Source organism: Gracilinanus agilis, chromosome 1 (genome assembly GCF_016433145.1).
Source record: "Gracilinanus agilis isolate LMUSP501 chromosome 1, AgileGrace, whole genome shotgun sequence".
NCBI classification, from domain to species: domain Eukaryota; kingdom Metazoa; phylum Chordata; class Mammalia; order Didelphimorphia; family Didelphidae; genus Gracilinanus; species Gracilinanus agilis.
The window spans coordinates 222041666-222055762 of NC_058130.1; the positions used below are offsets into that span (position 1 = coordinate 222041666).

The 14097-nt window shown below is 37.5% G+C and overlaps 1 protein-coding gene across 1 annotated transcript in view; it reads left to right on the forward strand.

The window, feature by feature from the left end:
• The window catches only part of DNAH3 (dynein axonemal heavy chain 3), a 218215-nt gene that overhangs the window by 1382 nt on the left and 202736 nt on the right, over positions 1 to 14097 (forward strand). The window contains exons 2-4 of the mRNA XM_044657457.1: positions 4668 to 4772; positions 5792 to 6014; positions 13848 to 13920. Of these exons, the coding sequence (XP_044513392.1) occupies positions 4668 to 4772; positions 5792 to 6014; positions 13848 to 13920 (401 nt within the window). The remainder of the gene's footprint in view (positions 1 to 4667; positions 4773 to 5791; positions 6015 to 13847; positions 13921 to 14097) is intronic.

Here is a 14097-nt window from a genome sequence, read left to right on the forward strand (position 1 = left end):
AGAGAGAGAGAGAGAGAGAGAGAGAGAGAGAGAGAGAGAGAGAGAGAAAATACTATGAGATATTGAATTCTTGACTGCCTGACATTAGGGGTGATAACAGAGAAACAGACATGTTTTGTCCATCTCTGCAGGTCTCTGCACTCAAAAATGGAAAGAAATAGGCCGGATAAATAGTACCACTTCCATTCTGCTAAGAAAAGCTCAAGATTTTCTAAAATTGCAAATTATTTGCATGGTTTTGCTTTAGGAGTTACAGCGATCAGAAATCTTTCAGAAGAGATATACCAAATATGTGACTGGGGTTTGGGAGGTTGTGATCTAGGGCTTTTCTGGAGGAGGTAGCTTAGTGGTTGGTTATTTTTCTAGACACTAAAGTGGCAAGCATCAGCTGGCCTATGTGCCATAGCCAAGTGTGCCATTTTAGCACATGTGGCCTGGATTGTAAATTCTTTATATAATTCATGAGAAAGACTCAACCCTCAACATATATGTATATATATGTATATATACCTATATACATACATACAAACAAACACATATAGACAGATAGGTATAGATAAATTATCCAGTCATTTATTTGTTTTTTCAATCATATCCTATTTTAAAAAAACTTACCTTCTGACTTAGAATCAATATTCTAAGGTAGAAGAATGGTAAGGGTTAGGCAATGGGGGTTAAGTGACTTATCCAGGGTCATTCAACTAGTGTCTGAGGTCAAATTTGAACCCAGGACCTGGCTCCCAAACCACTGAACAACCCAGCTGCACTCCTATCCCCCATGTCCTACTCTTGTGACCCCATTTGGAGATTTTCTTGATAAAACACTGGAGTGATTTGCCATTCATCCTGACTATAGGCCCAGCACTCTATCCACTACTAGGCCACCTAAAATACTCTCAAGCAAACTCAGAATCAGGGATGTTTTCTATTAATGTCTTACTCTGAGGATTCAGGGTGGTATGAAGTTGGTCTTGTATTCTCAAAGTCTATGCCAATATTGCATGAGTTTAAGAGGTCCTACCAATATACCAAGGCTTTTCAGTTGGATTTAATGCTTGTCATTAGATGACAAGCCTAATGAAATTTGGAGAGTCTCATGACCAGGTAGGCTACAGAAGAATGAACTTTTTAGTCTCAGAAAATGCTAAAGACTGCTTATTAAATTGTAAAGGTTACAACCTGTGCTGACAAATCCATTATCCACATTGACAAAACGACAGCTAAATATTAGAGGCATTGCATGTGTGAAACATAAAACCAGTTTTATAATTTAAAAACCAATCCATTTAATCATATTTCAGATTGAGAGACAAGGCACTGTAGACAGACAGACCTTCAGCCTCAATTAGAATTGGCTATAGAGGGAATCATTTGGGAGATGTGTGCCCAGCTCTCCCTATCTATCAATCAACAAACATTTGTGAATACTTGCTATCCTAGGTACTAGGAATTTTAAGAAAAGAAGAAGAAATAATCTCTACTTTCAAAGAACTTTCATTCTAATGGGGAAATAAGAAGTGCATTTACAAATAGATAAAGAATATCATAGATACAGTTAATTAATTCAAGCAGTTAATTATAAGATGGAAAAGGATTGGAATTTGAAATTGAGGAGAAAAGCAAAGACTTCCTATAGAAGGTCATGCTTGAAGTGGGTCTTGAAAGAAGAGAGGGATTATATAAGGAGAGAGTATATTCCAGAAATAAGGGATGTCCAATCCAGAAGTATGGAAATGGGAGATGGGATACTACAGGTGAAGAACAGAGAAGGCTAGTACTCTAGAGTGCAGAAAAATTAGTAATACATATCAAAGCTCAAAATATAGTCCTGATTGTGAAAGGCTTTAAAAGCTGGCAACTGGGAACCTAGAGCAACTAGGTAGTATGGTAGAGAGGCAGATGCAGAGTTAGTAAGACCTGAGTTCAAATCTAGCCTTAGACACTAGCTGAGTGGCCCTGGGTAAGTCACTTAATCCTATTTGCCTCAGTTTCCTCATCTGTAAAATGATCTGGAGAAGGAAATAGCAAACCATTCCAGTATCTTTGTCAAGAAAAGCCTGAAAAGGATCACAAAAAATGGGACATCAGTGAAATGGCACAACAACAGCAAATAGGCAATAGGGAACCATTCAAGTTCACTGAGTAAGAGAGTGACATGGTCAGACTTATGCTTAAGGAAAAAATCACTTTACTAACTATTTGGAAGCTGAGTTGGAATGGGAAGAGATAAGTCAAGGAGACCACTTAGGAGGGCATTGTTATAGTCTAAGTGAGATTGATGAGGACTGTAGATTTTAAAATTAATATCCAATATTCCATGTATTATATTTAATAAGATTTATTAAATTTAACTTGAAGCAAAAGGGAAAACTAAAAAGGCTAGAGTCCAGAGGGAGCTCACCCAAGCCATTCACATGGAAGAGAGAGCGAGGGAGGAACTTACAGAACTATATAAACAGTAACGTAAAGATGCATGTAAATGAAAAGGGAAGAAGGAATTTTGGGAGATGGAGTCAAAGGGTTCAAGATTTTTTTCTAAACTACACAGGTCTAAACTAAGGTGAAGATTGTGTGAAGAAAGGGAGTCAGATGCAAGAGATATTGTGGAGAAATGACAAGATTTGGCAATTAATAGATATGTTGGGTCAGGGAGAATTAAGAGTTGAATAATGCCAGGTAATAAACCTACTGGGCTGGAAGAATGGTGGTGAATGCCGGAATGCTGTCCCTCTTCATCTCCCCCAGATGACTTCCCTGATTTTCTTTAAGTTCCAACTAACATCCTATCTTCTGTAGGAAGCTTTTCTGAACCCCTCTTAATTCCAATGCTTCCTCGCTTTTAATTATTTCTAGCTTGTTTTTATTTGTTTGCTTGTTGTTCTAAAATAATTTAGATTGTAACTCCTTGAGGGTAGGCATTGTCTTTGCTTCTTTTTGTATGCCCAGAATTTAGCACAATGTCTGGTCCGTAATAGATAATTAATACATTTTTTATTGACTTCTGACTATTGATGGCTTCATCAAAAATAAGGAAGTTTGGAAGAAGATTGCTTTGGGGGAAAATAAAGTGAGTTATTTTGGATACGTTAAGTATAAGATGCCTATAGGACATTTCCAGTTAAAATGTTCAATAGACATTTGGTGATATGGGGTTGAACCTTAGGGGAGAGGCTGGTACTTGACAGGTATATGTATCATCTACATAGAGATGATACCTAGAGCCATGTGAGCTGATGAGGACACTAAGAGAAAATGTAAAGAGGGCTTAAGATAAAGCGAAGGGGAGTGTTAACTATTATGGGGTGTGATATAGATGATGAGGCAGCAAAATAGAAATTGAGTGGTCAAACAGGTAGGAAACATCAGTGTCACAAAAACCCAGAAAAAAGAGTACCTAGGAGTAGAAAGTGGTCAACAGTGTCAAATGCAGCAAAAAGATCAAGAAAGATGTGGACATGGAGGCAGCTGGGTGGTTTAGTGGAGAGCCAGGCCCAGAGGTGGGAGGTCCTGGGTTCAAATCTGGCCTAAGATACTTCCTAGCTATGTGACCCTGGGCAAGTCTCTTAACCCCTATTGCTTAGACCTTACCAGTGTTCTGCCTTAGAACTAATATTTAGTATTGATTCTAAAATGGAAGGTAAGGATTTATTTTTTTAAAATGGAAGACTTGGGGAAAGGTCATCAGAAAGCACAATTAAAGGCCGTTAGGTGGCTCAGTGAAGTGAGAGCCAGATCTGGAGACAGGAGTTCCTAGGTTCAAATCTGGCCTCGGATACTTTCTAGATGTGTAACCCTCCTTGCCTAGCCCTTACCACTATCTGCCAACACATCATATTGATTCTAAGACAGAAGGTAAGGATTTAAAAAAATAAAAAATAAAGAGATCATCGGTCGAAAAAAAGATATGATAAAATACTTCCTTTTCTTAAGTTGGTAGAATGGGGTGTCCACTAATGTGGAACATTGAATATAATGTCGGGTTTTTTTTTTCTATGAGTTGACTAGATTTTGCAGAATTTGTTTTTCTTATCTTCTTCTTCTTTGGTTTGTTTTCAAGGATAATTCTCTGGAAGGGGGAATGGATACAGAGGAAATTTTAGTTGATATACAAATAAAAGATATTGATAAAAATCCATTAAAAAGATATTGTTGAGTTTCAGTTGAGTGGTAAAGTCAGAATATACTTTGCAAACAGTTGAGAAGAGTGAATGATGGCTCTGAGTATAGTTTTTTTAGGAGTTTGATTGAAAACGGAAGGATAGTCATAGGAGAATAGCCGGAGGAGAAAATTGAGTTTGACCTTTTATCCTGCTGCATAAATTTGGGAGAAATAAAATAGAAAGGGTCAGCTCCTGACTTTGCTTTTTCAAATCCTGGAAGATACCTCTAAATTTAGATTCTTTCTGGCAGTAACTTCCATTAACCAACATGAGTATAAAATATAAATACAGAGATCAAACAGATCTTCTGAAGGATCTTCTCTGAAGAACCTTGAAAGAGGGGATTTAAAAATAAAAATACATACTAAGCCAAATGTTTGTAATTCTTAATGGTAATGTGCCTGTGTCTTATTCCTCCCTCTCTCCTTTCCCTCCTCCACCTACCAGCTAGAGTGCTGCAAACATTTTCCAGTCCTTTAAAAGAATCTTTGTTCTTATTTTCTGCAGTCCACCAGAAATGACTCCATGCATCACATGAGCCACTCTAGGAAGCGACCAGAGTTGCCACCTCTGCCTCGATCTGTCAATGAAGAACCTTCTGATCTTTATAAGGTCTGTTTGTGGAAGTACTGGGGTTTTTTCCCCCTGAGGGTGATGAGATGATGTGCAGGGACCCAGAGGTTATTTTCACTTTTTTGAGTTGTCAAGCTAGACCCACAGGCAATGCAGCAAGGGTTCATACACATCACTAATGACACTTGCTCATCAGTGCTATTTCCAGAAATAATGATGGTCCTCTGAACAGCTTTGTTGTCAATTTGGAAGTGACAGCTCTAGATACTTGTCATATGATCAAGAAATTTCTCTCCCATTCAATTGGATAAATATTTGTTAAATGCCTGTTATGGACAAGTTACTGTGCTAGATGCTGGTTAGAGATAGAAAAACAATAAATAGCCCCAGGCTTAAGAGAATTTATATTCCAATGGGGTCAACCATTCAACTCATAAATTCAATAAATGTTGATTAAGCACTGGGCTAGGCACTTGGGTACTCAAGACCTTGGCCAATATACTTGTTCTGATATATCTAATTAAGACCAAATCTATTGGCATTGTAAAATATGCCATAGTAATAATACCTATATTTATATAGGGCTTGACTTTCCAAGCTCTTTCTTATTTAATTTGCACAATTCTCTTTTTAGGTCAAGGTAGATAATGCTTCTGACTTCTGACTTCTGACCCAGCACTCTTTCCCCTTACTCTACTAGAAACGATGGAATTGCTATTTTCTTTGAGGAAGATGATTCATATAAGAGATGCTAAGCTTCCATATTTGATACATTAAGGCCTATTGTGGACCTTGTAAAACCAATTGGCTTATAGGAGGAAAAGAAAGTCAAGGAAAGGACACGAATGGTTGGAAAAAGAATAATAGATGAACAACAAAGTGTGGTCCTGGCCTGAATAAATGAATGAAAAGACACATTAAATGCTTTCCATGTGCAAAGCACTAGAGATATAAATAGAAAAATTAGTCTTTGCTCTCAAGGATCTTACATACTATGTAAAGTACTTTGTAAATATGAGTTTTACTATTATGTTTCTTTTGGCTTTCTCCAAATGTAGACGGTCATGTCACACAGCTTTTATCCTCCATTGATGCAAAGGATGTCATGGACTAAGTCTGTGCCATTCAAGGACCAAAACTACTACCGAGGTCCCAGTGATTCCATTGCTAATAACTATTCCATGACTGCTCGAGACCTGAGGATGAGGGACCTGCTGAAGATCTACCAGCCTGTCACAATCCTTTCTGCATTTGGAATGGAGAATCAGAGAACAAAAAAGGGTATCTTTTAGCTTCAGAATAAAATGGGATAATGCTAGAACTAAAGGAGGGAGAGCACAGGGAGAAGGCAGGAGACAGCATAGCATTGCACTCCTGCTAACAGCTGAAACTATCTTCTTTCCTTTGGTTGTTCCACATCCTCATTTCTCCTCTTAAAAATGCTCTGCCAACCATACTACCTTCTTATTATTTTACCTGAAATTGTATATCTACTAGTCCTTTATTTATTTTTTTCATTTTGAACTTTGGGCCAAAGCATCATAGTTCCTTTAACTTTTGCATTACACTAGCACAAATGTAGCCACAGGTGAATGATCTCATCTCCTTTGATGTCCTTGCCCTCAAGAAACACCTCTCTTCTTGGAATTTGATAAGTAGGATTCGAATCACTCCAAATCTGGAATCCCTTGGAAGTTTTTTCACAAGAAAGCTACGTTTGGGGGTGAGAAGCCAAAGCATGATCTGTGGATCTGAATGAAACTGGGCAACTAGGATGCAATTGAGAGAGTTCTAGGTTCCCATTCAGAGAACCCAAATTTAAATCCACCTTATGACTTGTATGATCTTGGGAGGTCTTTTAACTTCTCTTCACCCTCTAATTTCTTCACTTGAAAATGGAATCAAACTAGACATCTAAGCTTACTTTTACAATTAGATCTGTGATCCTATAACTTCCCCATATCTGGAGATAGTTTTGCTAAAAACATAATCATTGAACATATGAATGGGGGGGGGGGGGAGTACTTCCAAGTGAATTTCTAGAAAAAAAAATCCTACCTAGGCAAAGCCTTTTTCTAGAGTGACAACATAATATAGTGGATAGATGGTTGGATCCAGAGACAGGAAGATCTGGGTTCAAATCCTTCTTACACTGTGTGACCATGGGCAATTCACTAAGTCTCAGTTTCTTTGTTGGTAAGATGAGAGATATAGGCTAGATGACCTTTAAAATCCCTCCCATCTCTAAAGCTTGGATCCTACAATCTGACATGTGATCTAGCATTTGATAATTAGTGGGATTACTTTTCAAGGAGGTATAGTGGGGGGGGGGGAAGGAATCTAGTCTCTCAGAATCACTAAATCTCAATTATATGAATACTTATCTAATTTGTGGATGGATCTTTTGTTTTTCTTACTGCTGTTTCTTTGTTTCTTTGTTTCTTTGTTTCTTTGTTTCTTTGTTTCTTTGTTTCTTTGTTTCTTTCTTTCTTTCTTTCTTTCTTTCTTTCTTTCTTTCTTTCTTTCTTTCTTTCTTTCTTTCTTTCTTTCTTTCTTTCTTTCTTTCTTTCTTTCTTTCTTTCTTTCTTTCTTTCCCTTACCTTCTATCTTGGAGTCAATACTGTGCATTAGCTCCAAGGCAGAAGAATGTTAAGGGCTAAGCAATGGGGGTTAAGTGACTTGCCCAGGGTCACACAGCTGGGTAGTGTCTGAAGCCAGATTTGAACCTAGGACCTCCCATCTCTAGGACTGGCTCTCAATCCACTGAGCTACCTAGCTGCCCCTATTTACTGCTTTTTCTCTTTGGCTATTTTAATGGTTAGGGGAATGAAGTCAAAAGGAGTAGGAGATCAGAATTTCAGAGTAGTTCTTGATGAAAAGTTAGGCAGAAAGAGACAAAAAGTTAAAATCTGGGCTAAAATTCAATTTATTTTAATTATGAAATTCTAATTTCCTGATTTCCCTGTCCTTGTTGATTCTTGATGATGGAAGGTCAGCTTTATTTTATTTTTAGTGGTTACAAAAAAAAGTCCATAGAAACATTTTTCAGTTGACCTAGAAACATGAAATCCATGTCTTTGATCCTAAGTGAATTTCAGAATTTTAAATTTTAGTTTAAAAATCTTCCTCTTCCAATTTGTGTACTGCCTCTTTGTCGACTGGCTTGTCCCTTTTAGAATTAATAAATATTTGTTTGTTTAGAAAAAAAGAGAAAACAAACCATATATAGTCAGCTAAAATTTGCCAGTGGTCTAGAGGCAGTAAGACTAGTAATAGTATTAAATAATGTGAGAAATGCAAGAAGTTATTAATTTTGCTTTAAAATTTTAAACTTTTAATATGTGATAGTAGCTGTGTGACCCCGGGCAAGTCACTTAACCCCCATTGCCTAGCCCTTACTACTCTTCTGCCTTGGAACCAATACCCAGTATTGATTCTAAGACAGAAGGTAAGGGTTTAAAAAGAAATTTTTTTTAATGTGATGGAATGAAAACATTTAAAAACAATATTTACTGAGCATGCAAATACTCAGTACTTGCCTTATGGAAGATTCAAAAGAAATATGAGAGCCAGTCCTTCCCCTCAAGGAGTTTATAAAATCACTTGGGAGGAAAAAAAATGTACATTTACAATAATAAGGTAACAATAAAAGATAGGTACAATTCAAAAAAAATGTACATTTACAATAATAAGGTAACAATAAAAGATAGGTACAATTCAAAATAATAAGATACTACATTTATATTTACATATACATACACATAGAAATGATTAATTAAAAAAATCAAGGAGTTCTGGAGTAATCAAAGATAGCATCATAGAAGAGGTAGCACTTAAACTGGATTTTCTAGGGATGGGTTTATCAACTACTCAATACACATTTGTTAATCGCCTTCTATGTGCCTGGCACTATGTTGGGTGCTGAAAATACAAATACAGAGATTGAAATATTCCCCACTCTCAAGGTATTTACATTCTAATGGTAGGGATGAATGTGTACATACATGATATATACAGTCTATATGTATAAATATAACTATGTATATATGTATATATACACACACAGAATAAATATAAAGAGAATAAATACAAAGTAGTTACAGTGGTATGCCAATGACTTGAGTCAAGCCATAGTTTCAGTATGATTTTATTATAATGTAGCATTAGTCATGCCTATGTGCTTCTACCAATACTAGGCTTACTCAGAAAGTCTGACTTCCATCAACTGAAACTAGATGAAGCTGGTTTCACTCTTTTAGTAAATTCTCTGTCAGCTTAATGCTGGCTTTTTTTGCCATACACATGTATTTAATTTTTGCCTTTGTTGTTATGGTTTTGATTTTGTCATTTTCTAAGAATGAGGATTACTCAAATACAACCTCCCCTTAGGGCTACTTTCTAAACATCTGCTCAGATTGGTTAATATCTAGAAAGGGGCTGCTACTATTATTCTTTCTAAGGATTTCAAATTTTGTCACCATGAGTCCCCACCACTATGCTTTCCATTGAATATATAAGTCAATCTTAACTAGTTTTTACAAAGGATATTTTCTAAATAGATATAGCGAACAATAATTATTACAGAAATAACAAAAAAGGAAAGCAAGGATAATTGTTACAGAAACAAACACCCCCACTGGGATGCCCTCTTTCCCTGCATAAATAAGTTCTATGTGGAGAATTGGTAATGAGGCACACATAGAGGGAATCTGTGTGATAAAGGAATTACTCACAAATATAGGTTATTGGAAATTCTTCATGGGATCTTCATTGAGTTATCTTTAGATATACATCTCTTCTGGGTTATCAGAGCCAATGTCCTTGTAGTCTTGCTGTTACCTTTCCCTGATGTGGCTACCTTGTTCCTGATGCCTCTTTTAGTCCTTTTTTTTTTTTTTTTTAAACCCTTAACTTCTGTGTATTGTAGAGGTCGGCAACCTTTTTGGCCGTGAGAGCCATAAACGCCACATTCTTTAAAATGTAATTTCGTGAGAGCCATACAGTGCTCACAGTGTGTGCTCCTGTAACAACGCCTGAAAAACATGGACTTTATGGCTCCTGCAGAAAGAGCCATACGTTGCTGACCCCTGGTGTATTGGTTCCTTGGTGGAAGAGTGGTAAGGGTGAGCAATGGGGGTCAAGTGACTTGCCCAGGATCACACAGCTGGGAAGTGTCTGAGGCTGGATTTGAACCTAGAACCTCCCTCCCATCTCTAGGCCTGACTCTCAATCCACTGAGCTACCCAGCTGCCTCCCTCTTTTGGTTCTTGATGCAAATACTGTATCAGACATTGCTACCGCCTTCAGTGGATACTGCTACCAGTGAGACTTCCAAGTCTTCCAAACTTTTGGAGCTAATATAAAATTAGAACCTGGTCAATTCTTTTTCTATACTCAGATGCCTTTTCTTAAGAGATCTTCTCTTTGACTATGGCTCTCTAATCACAACTAGTTGCATTGTCTACTATTAGTCCAATTTTTCCAGAAACATGGATAATAGGGAAGAAGAAGCAATTCAGGGGGCAGCTAGGTGGCTCAGTGGATTGAGAGCCAGGCCTAGAGACAGGAGGTCCTAGGTTCAAATCTGGCCTCAGACACTTCCTAGCTGTGTGACCCCGGGCAAATCACTTAAACCCCCATTGCCTAGCTTTAGTATTAATTCTACTAAGATGGAAGGTAAAGGTTTAAAAAAATAATTTTAAAAAAGAAGTGATTCACTTTCAGGGGCATGTCATCTACAGTACCAAATGTAGAGTCTTCTCCCATTGGACTGACTAGCTCTAAACAAGGTTGCTGTTTTAATTTAACTCGAGGCACATCTTTATCTTATATAATTGATCCATCCAACTACTGATTTATTCATATCTAGTTTACTTAAAAAAAAAAACACAAACCTTTACCTTCTGTCTTAGAATCAATACTAGGTATCCATTCAAAGGCAGAAGACAGGCCAGTGGTAGGCAATTGAAGTTAAGAGACTTGCCCAGGGTGACATAGCTAGAAAGTGTCTGAGGTCAGATTAGAATCCAGGACCTCCAGTCTTCAGGCCTGGCTCTCTATTCACTAAGTAACTTAGTTGTCCCCTGCCTAAGTTACTTTAAAAAAACTAATTTAATTTAAGATGTCTGAGCCTTCTGAGATTAATTAGGGATTAGATGGAACCTTTGCTTTTACCCTAAGAAATATACAAAAGTTGTAGCTCTTAAAGCTAAACAGAGAAATTTACTCCCAAAGTGGGCACTACTGCCCCCTGGTGGGTGCTGCAGTGATCCAGGGAAGTGGTGATGGCCACAGGTGCATTTATCTTTCCTATTAATTGCTATTAAAATTTAAAAAATTTAATTTCCAGGGGGCTAAGTAATATTTTTTCTGGAAAGGGGGGGCAGTAGACCAAAAAAGTTTGGGAACCACTGCCCTAGAGGCATTAGGGTAATGGAATTTATTGAGTAGAGGAATGATATAGTCAGATTTGTTTTGAAGGAAAATCACTTTGGTAGCAGTGTGAAAGATGAGGATGTACTGGAATGGTGAGAGGATTGAGATTTGGAATTTACTGGATTGAGATTCCAGGGAGTGAGAGGCAAAAATTAACAATTATCCTTGATCTTTCTGAAAGAGTTATAGGGTTTTCCTTTTCCCTCGGTTGCATCAGAACTTAACTAGGGACTTAAGAACACCTGAAGGTTAGAGTTATAGCCTGGCCAAAATTAAGAGCAAGGTAAAATCAATTTTGAGAGGAGAGGAAGTAAAGATTTGGGCTCAGACTTGGAGAATGGAACAGAATAAATGGTTGGTTCAAGAATGCCAGCATAAAAGGGAAGGGACCCTCAGGCCCTTACAAAAGGCTACAGCTCTAAGTTCTCCTAAATCAAGGCCCAATTCAGTCAATCTATTAATACTCATTAAATGTCTACCATGTGCCAGGCACTGTGCTAAGTGCTGGAGATACAAAAAAAAAAAAAAAAAAAAAAAAAAAAAAAAAACAATACTCAACTTAATGAAGGAGATAACATACATAAACTTTGTACAAACAAGATATATACAGGATAATTTGAGAATAGTCTCAAAGGAAAGGAACTGAAGTTAAGGAGGACTGGGAAAGGCCTTTGTAGGAAGTGCGACTTTAACTGACACTTGAAAGAAGACAGAGAAGAGAAGAGGTAAAGATAAAGAGGGACAGAACTCCAAGCTCTTGAGATAGCTAATTTAGTGTTTAATGAACAAGCAAGGAGGTCAGTGACACTGAAAAACAGAGTAAATGTAGAAGGGAATAAAGTGTCAGAGAAGGTAGGAAAGGGCCAGGTTATGAAGGGCTAAAAAAAAACCCAGACAGATGATTTTATATAACCTGATTCTGGCAGTAATGGGGAGCCACTGGAGTTTATTGAATGGGAGAAGATGGGGAGGCAACAAGGGAAGAAGGGTTAGTGATCAGACTTGAGCTCTATGAAGTTTAATTTGACAGTTAAAAAGAGGATAGTTTGGAGTGTTCAGTTGGTAATTATATCTTATTTATAGAGCATTTTGTACTTTACCAATTTATAATATATTTATTGTTTGATTCTAATCAGCAGCCCAATGAGGTAGTCATAGCAGGCATTATTGTCCCTGGGTTAGAGAGCAGAAGACTTCCAGACAAAATGTTCAGCCCATAAAATGGTGGACTTGGCACTAGAACCCACTTCAGCAGACTCTGAGTTTAACTCTCTTTCTATGCCATCACCACATCTTGCAGTTATTCTTTAAATATCCTGTCTACCCTACAGGACAGAATCTGGATTTCATTTCACATTGTGCTAACTTTTTGTGATTTTTTTTCTCCTGACCTGTAATTTCATTATAAGAAATGCCCTTTAGTTGAGCATATCAGCACTAGATTAAATAGATTATCTAGTGCAGGGAGCCTGCCCAGCAGTATAGTTATCTTGAGGGTGGGACAGCTAAGCCATGTGTGAAAGAGAATAGCCAGAGATGTAGTAAGTTTGCAGAAAGTTGTTCTGATATGCCATCTGCTGATTTTAATTTTTATACCTTTTTCTTAAGATTATATACATGCTGGCATGATTTCCATTCCCACCATACATGTTTTCTTGAAGACAATGTATTAAGTCATACTTTTCATTTTCCTGTAACTTTTGATATTTTTCAAGGTGCGTTTGACATATCTCTTGGGCTACAGTAGTGGGAAAGTACAGGAGACAATTTCTCCATTTATTGTTTCATTGTTCTTTTATTTGTACTGTACCAAATCAGGGACCAGGGAGGGGAGAAACTGAGAGACTGTTCTGGTCTGTTTTTGCAGGCACCTGTGTATGGGAATCTAAGTTAGAGTTTTTAAATCTTTAACATTAACTCACTATTTGCTGGTTTGTTGTAAAGTGACTTCTAGGGGGAATTTCTGTATTACTCCATGTAAAAGTGGGAATTTCCTAAGAGTTTGTAGGGGGCCTGTGGGGGCTCTGCTATTAGTCTGTATTGTTTTTCTGTGTTTCTCTGGAGCTGAGTAAGGCTATTTACTAAAATAATTCCAATAAAAGGGAATGTTAGTGAGAAAAGAGTCACATAGGGGAATCTGAGTAGAATCACCATCCTTCTGTCACCTGCTATGCGGGTTTCATAGTTCATATGGGACTGTGTGAATGTCATGAACTTTGATGGCTTCCCACAATCTAGCTTTATTCAGTAGGAATCATAGGATAGATATGATAGCTGTGATCTCATTGTCAAAAAAGGAAATTCTAGGGTGGAGAGCAAAACTTCTATCACTGTAGGTCTTCATCATCACCTCTGCATCTTAGAGAGTCACTTTGAACACTGAGAAGTTAATTGACTTGTCCAAGGTCCCAGCCAGTATGTATCAAAGATGAGACTTGAACCCAGGTCTTTCTTCTCTATCCATTTCGCCACCTTGCCTCTCATGAGTCAGAGGTGGGATTTAAACTTAGACCTTTCTGACTGCCAGGACAGTATTCTGTTCACTCTGTCATGCTGTGTACCTCATAGCTTCTGGACATAGCATTATTTGTAGATCTGGAAATTTAGAAGAGAAGAAGGAAATGATATAGTCCTAAATCATTTCATTGTCATTGTTGCCTTTGTCATTTCCACTTTCAGCTTTAAGAGATACGTCTGGACCCCGTGCCAAGAAACTAAAGTTGTCACTCAAAGGCAAATCTGATACCCTCAGGTAATCTACCACATTGGACATTTCAGGTTGGGCCATGATCAGTCTCAGGCTCATTGTAAAATAAGTGGTTTACCTTCCTGCCTCAGCTTTTAGGAGGTCCCTTTTATCATCAATATCATTATGGCCATTATTATAGATACAGTTAGATATACCTATAGATACATATACAGATTTGAC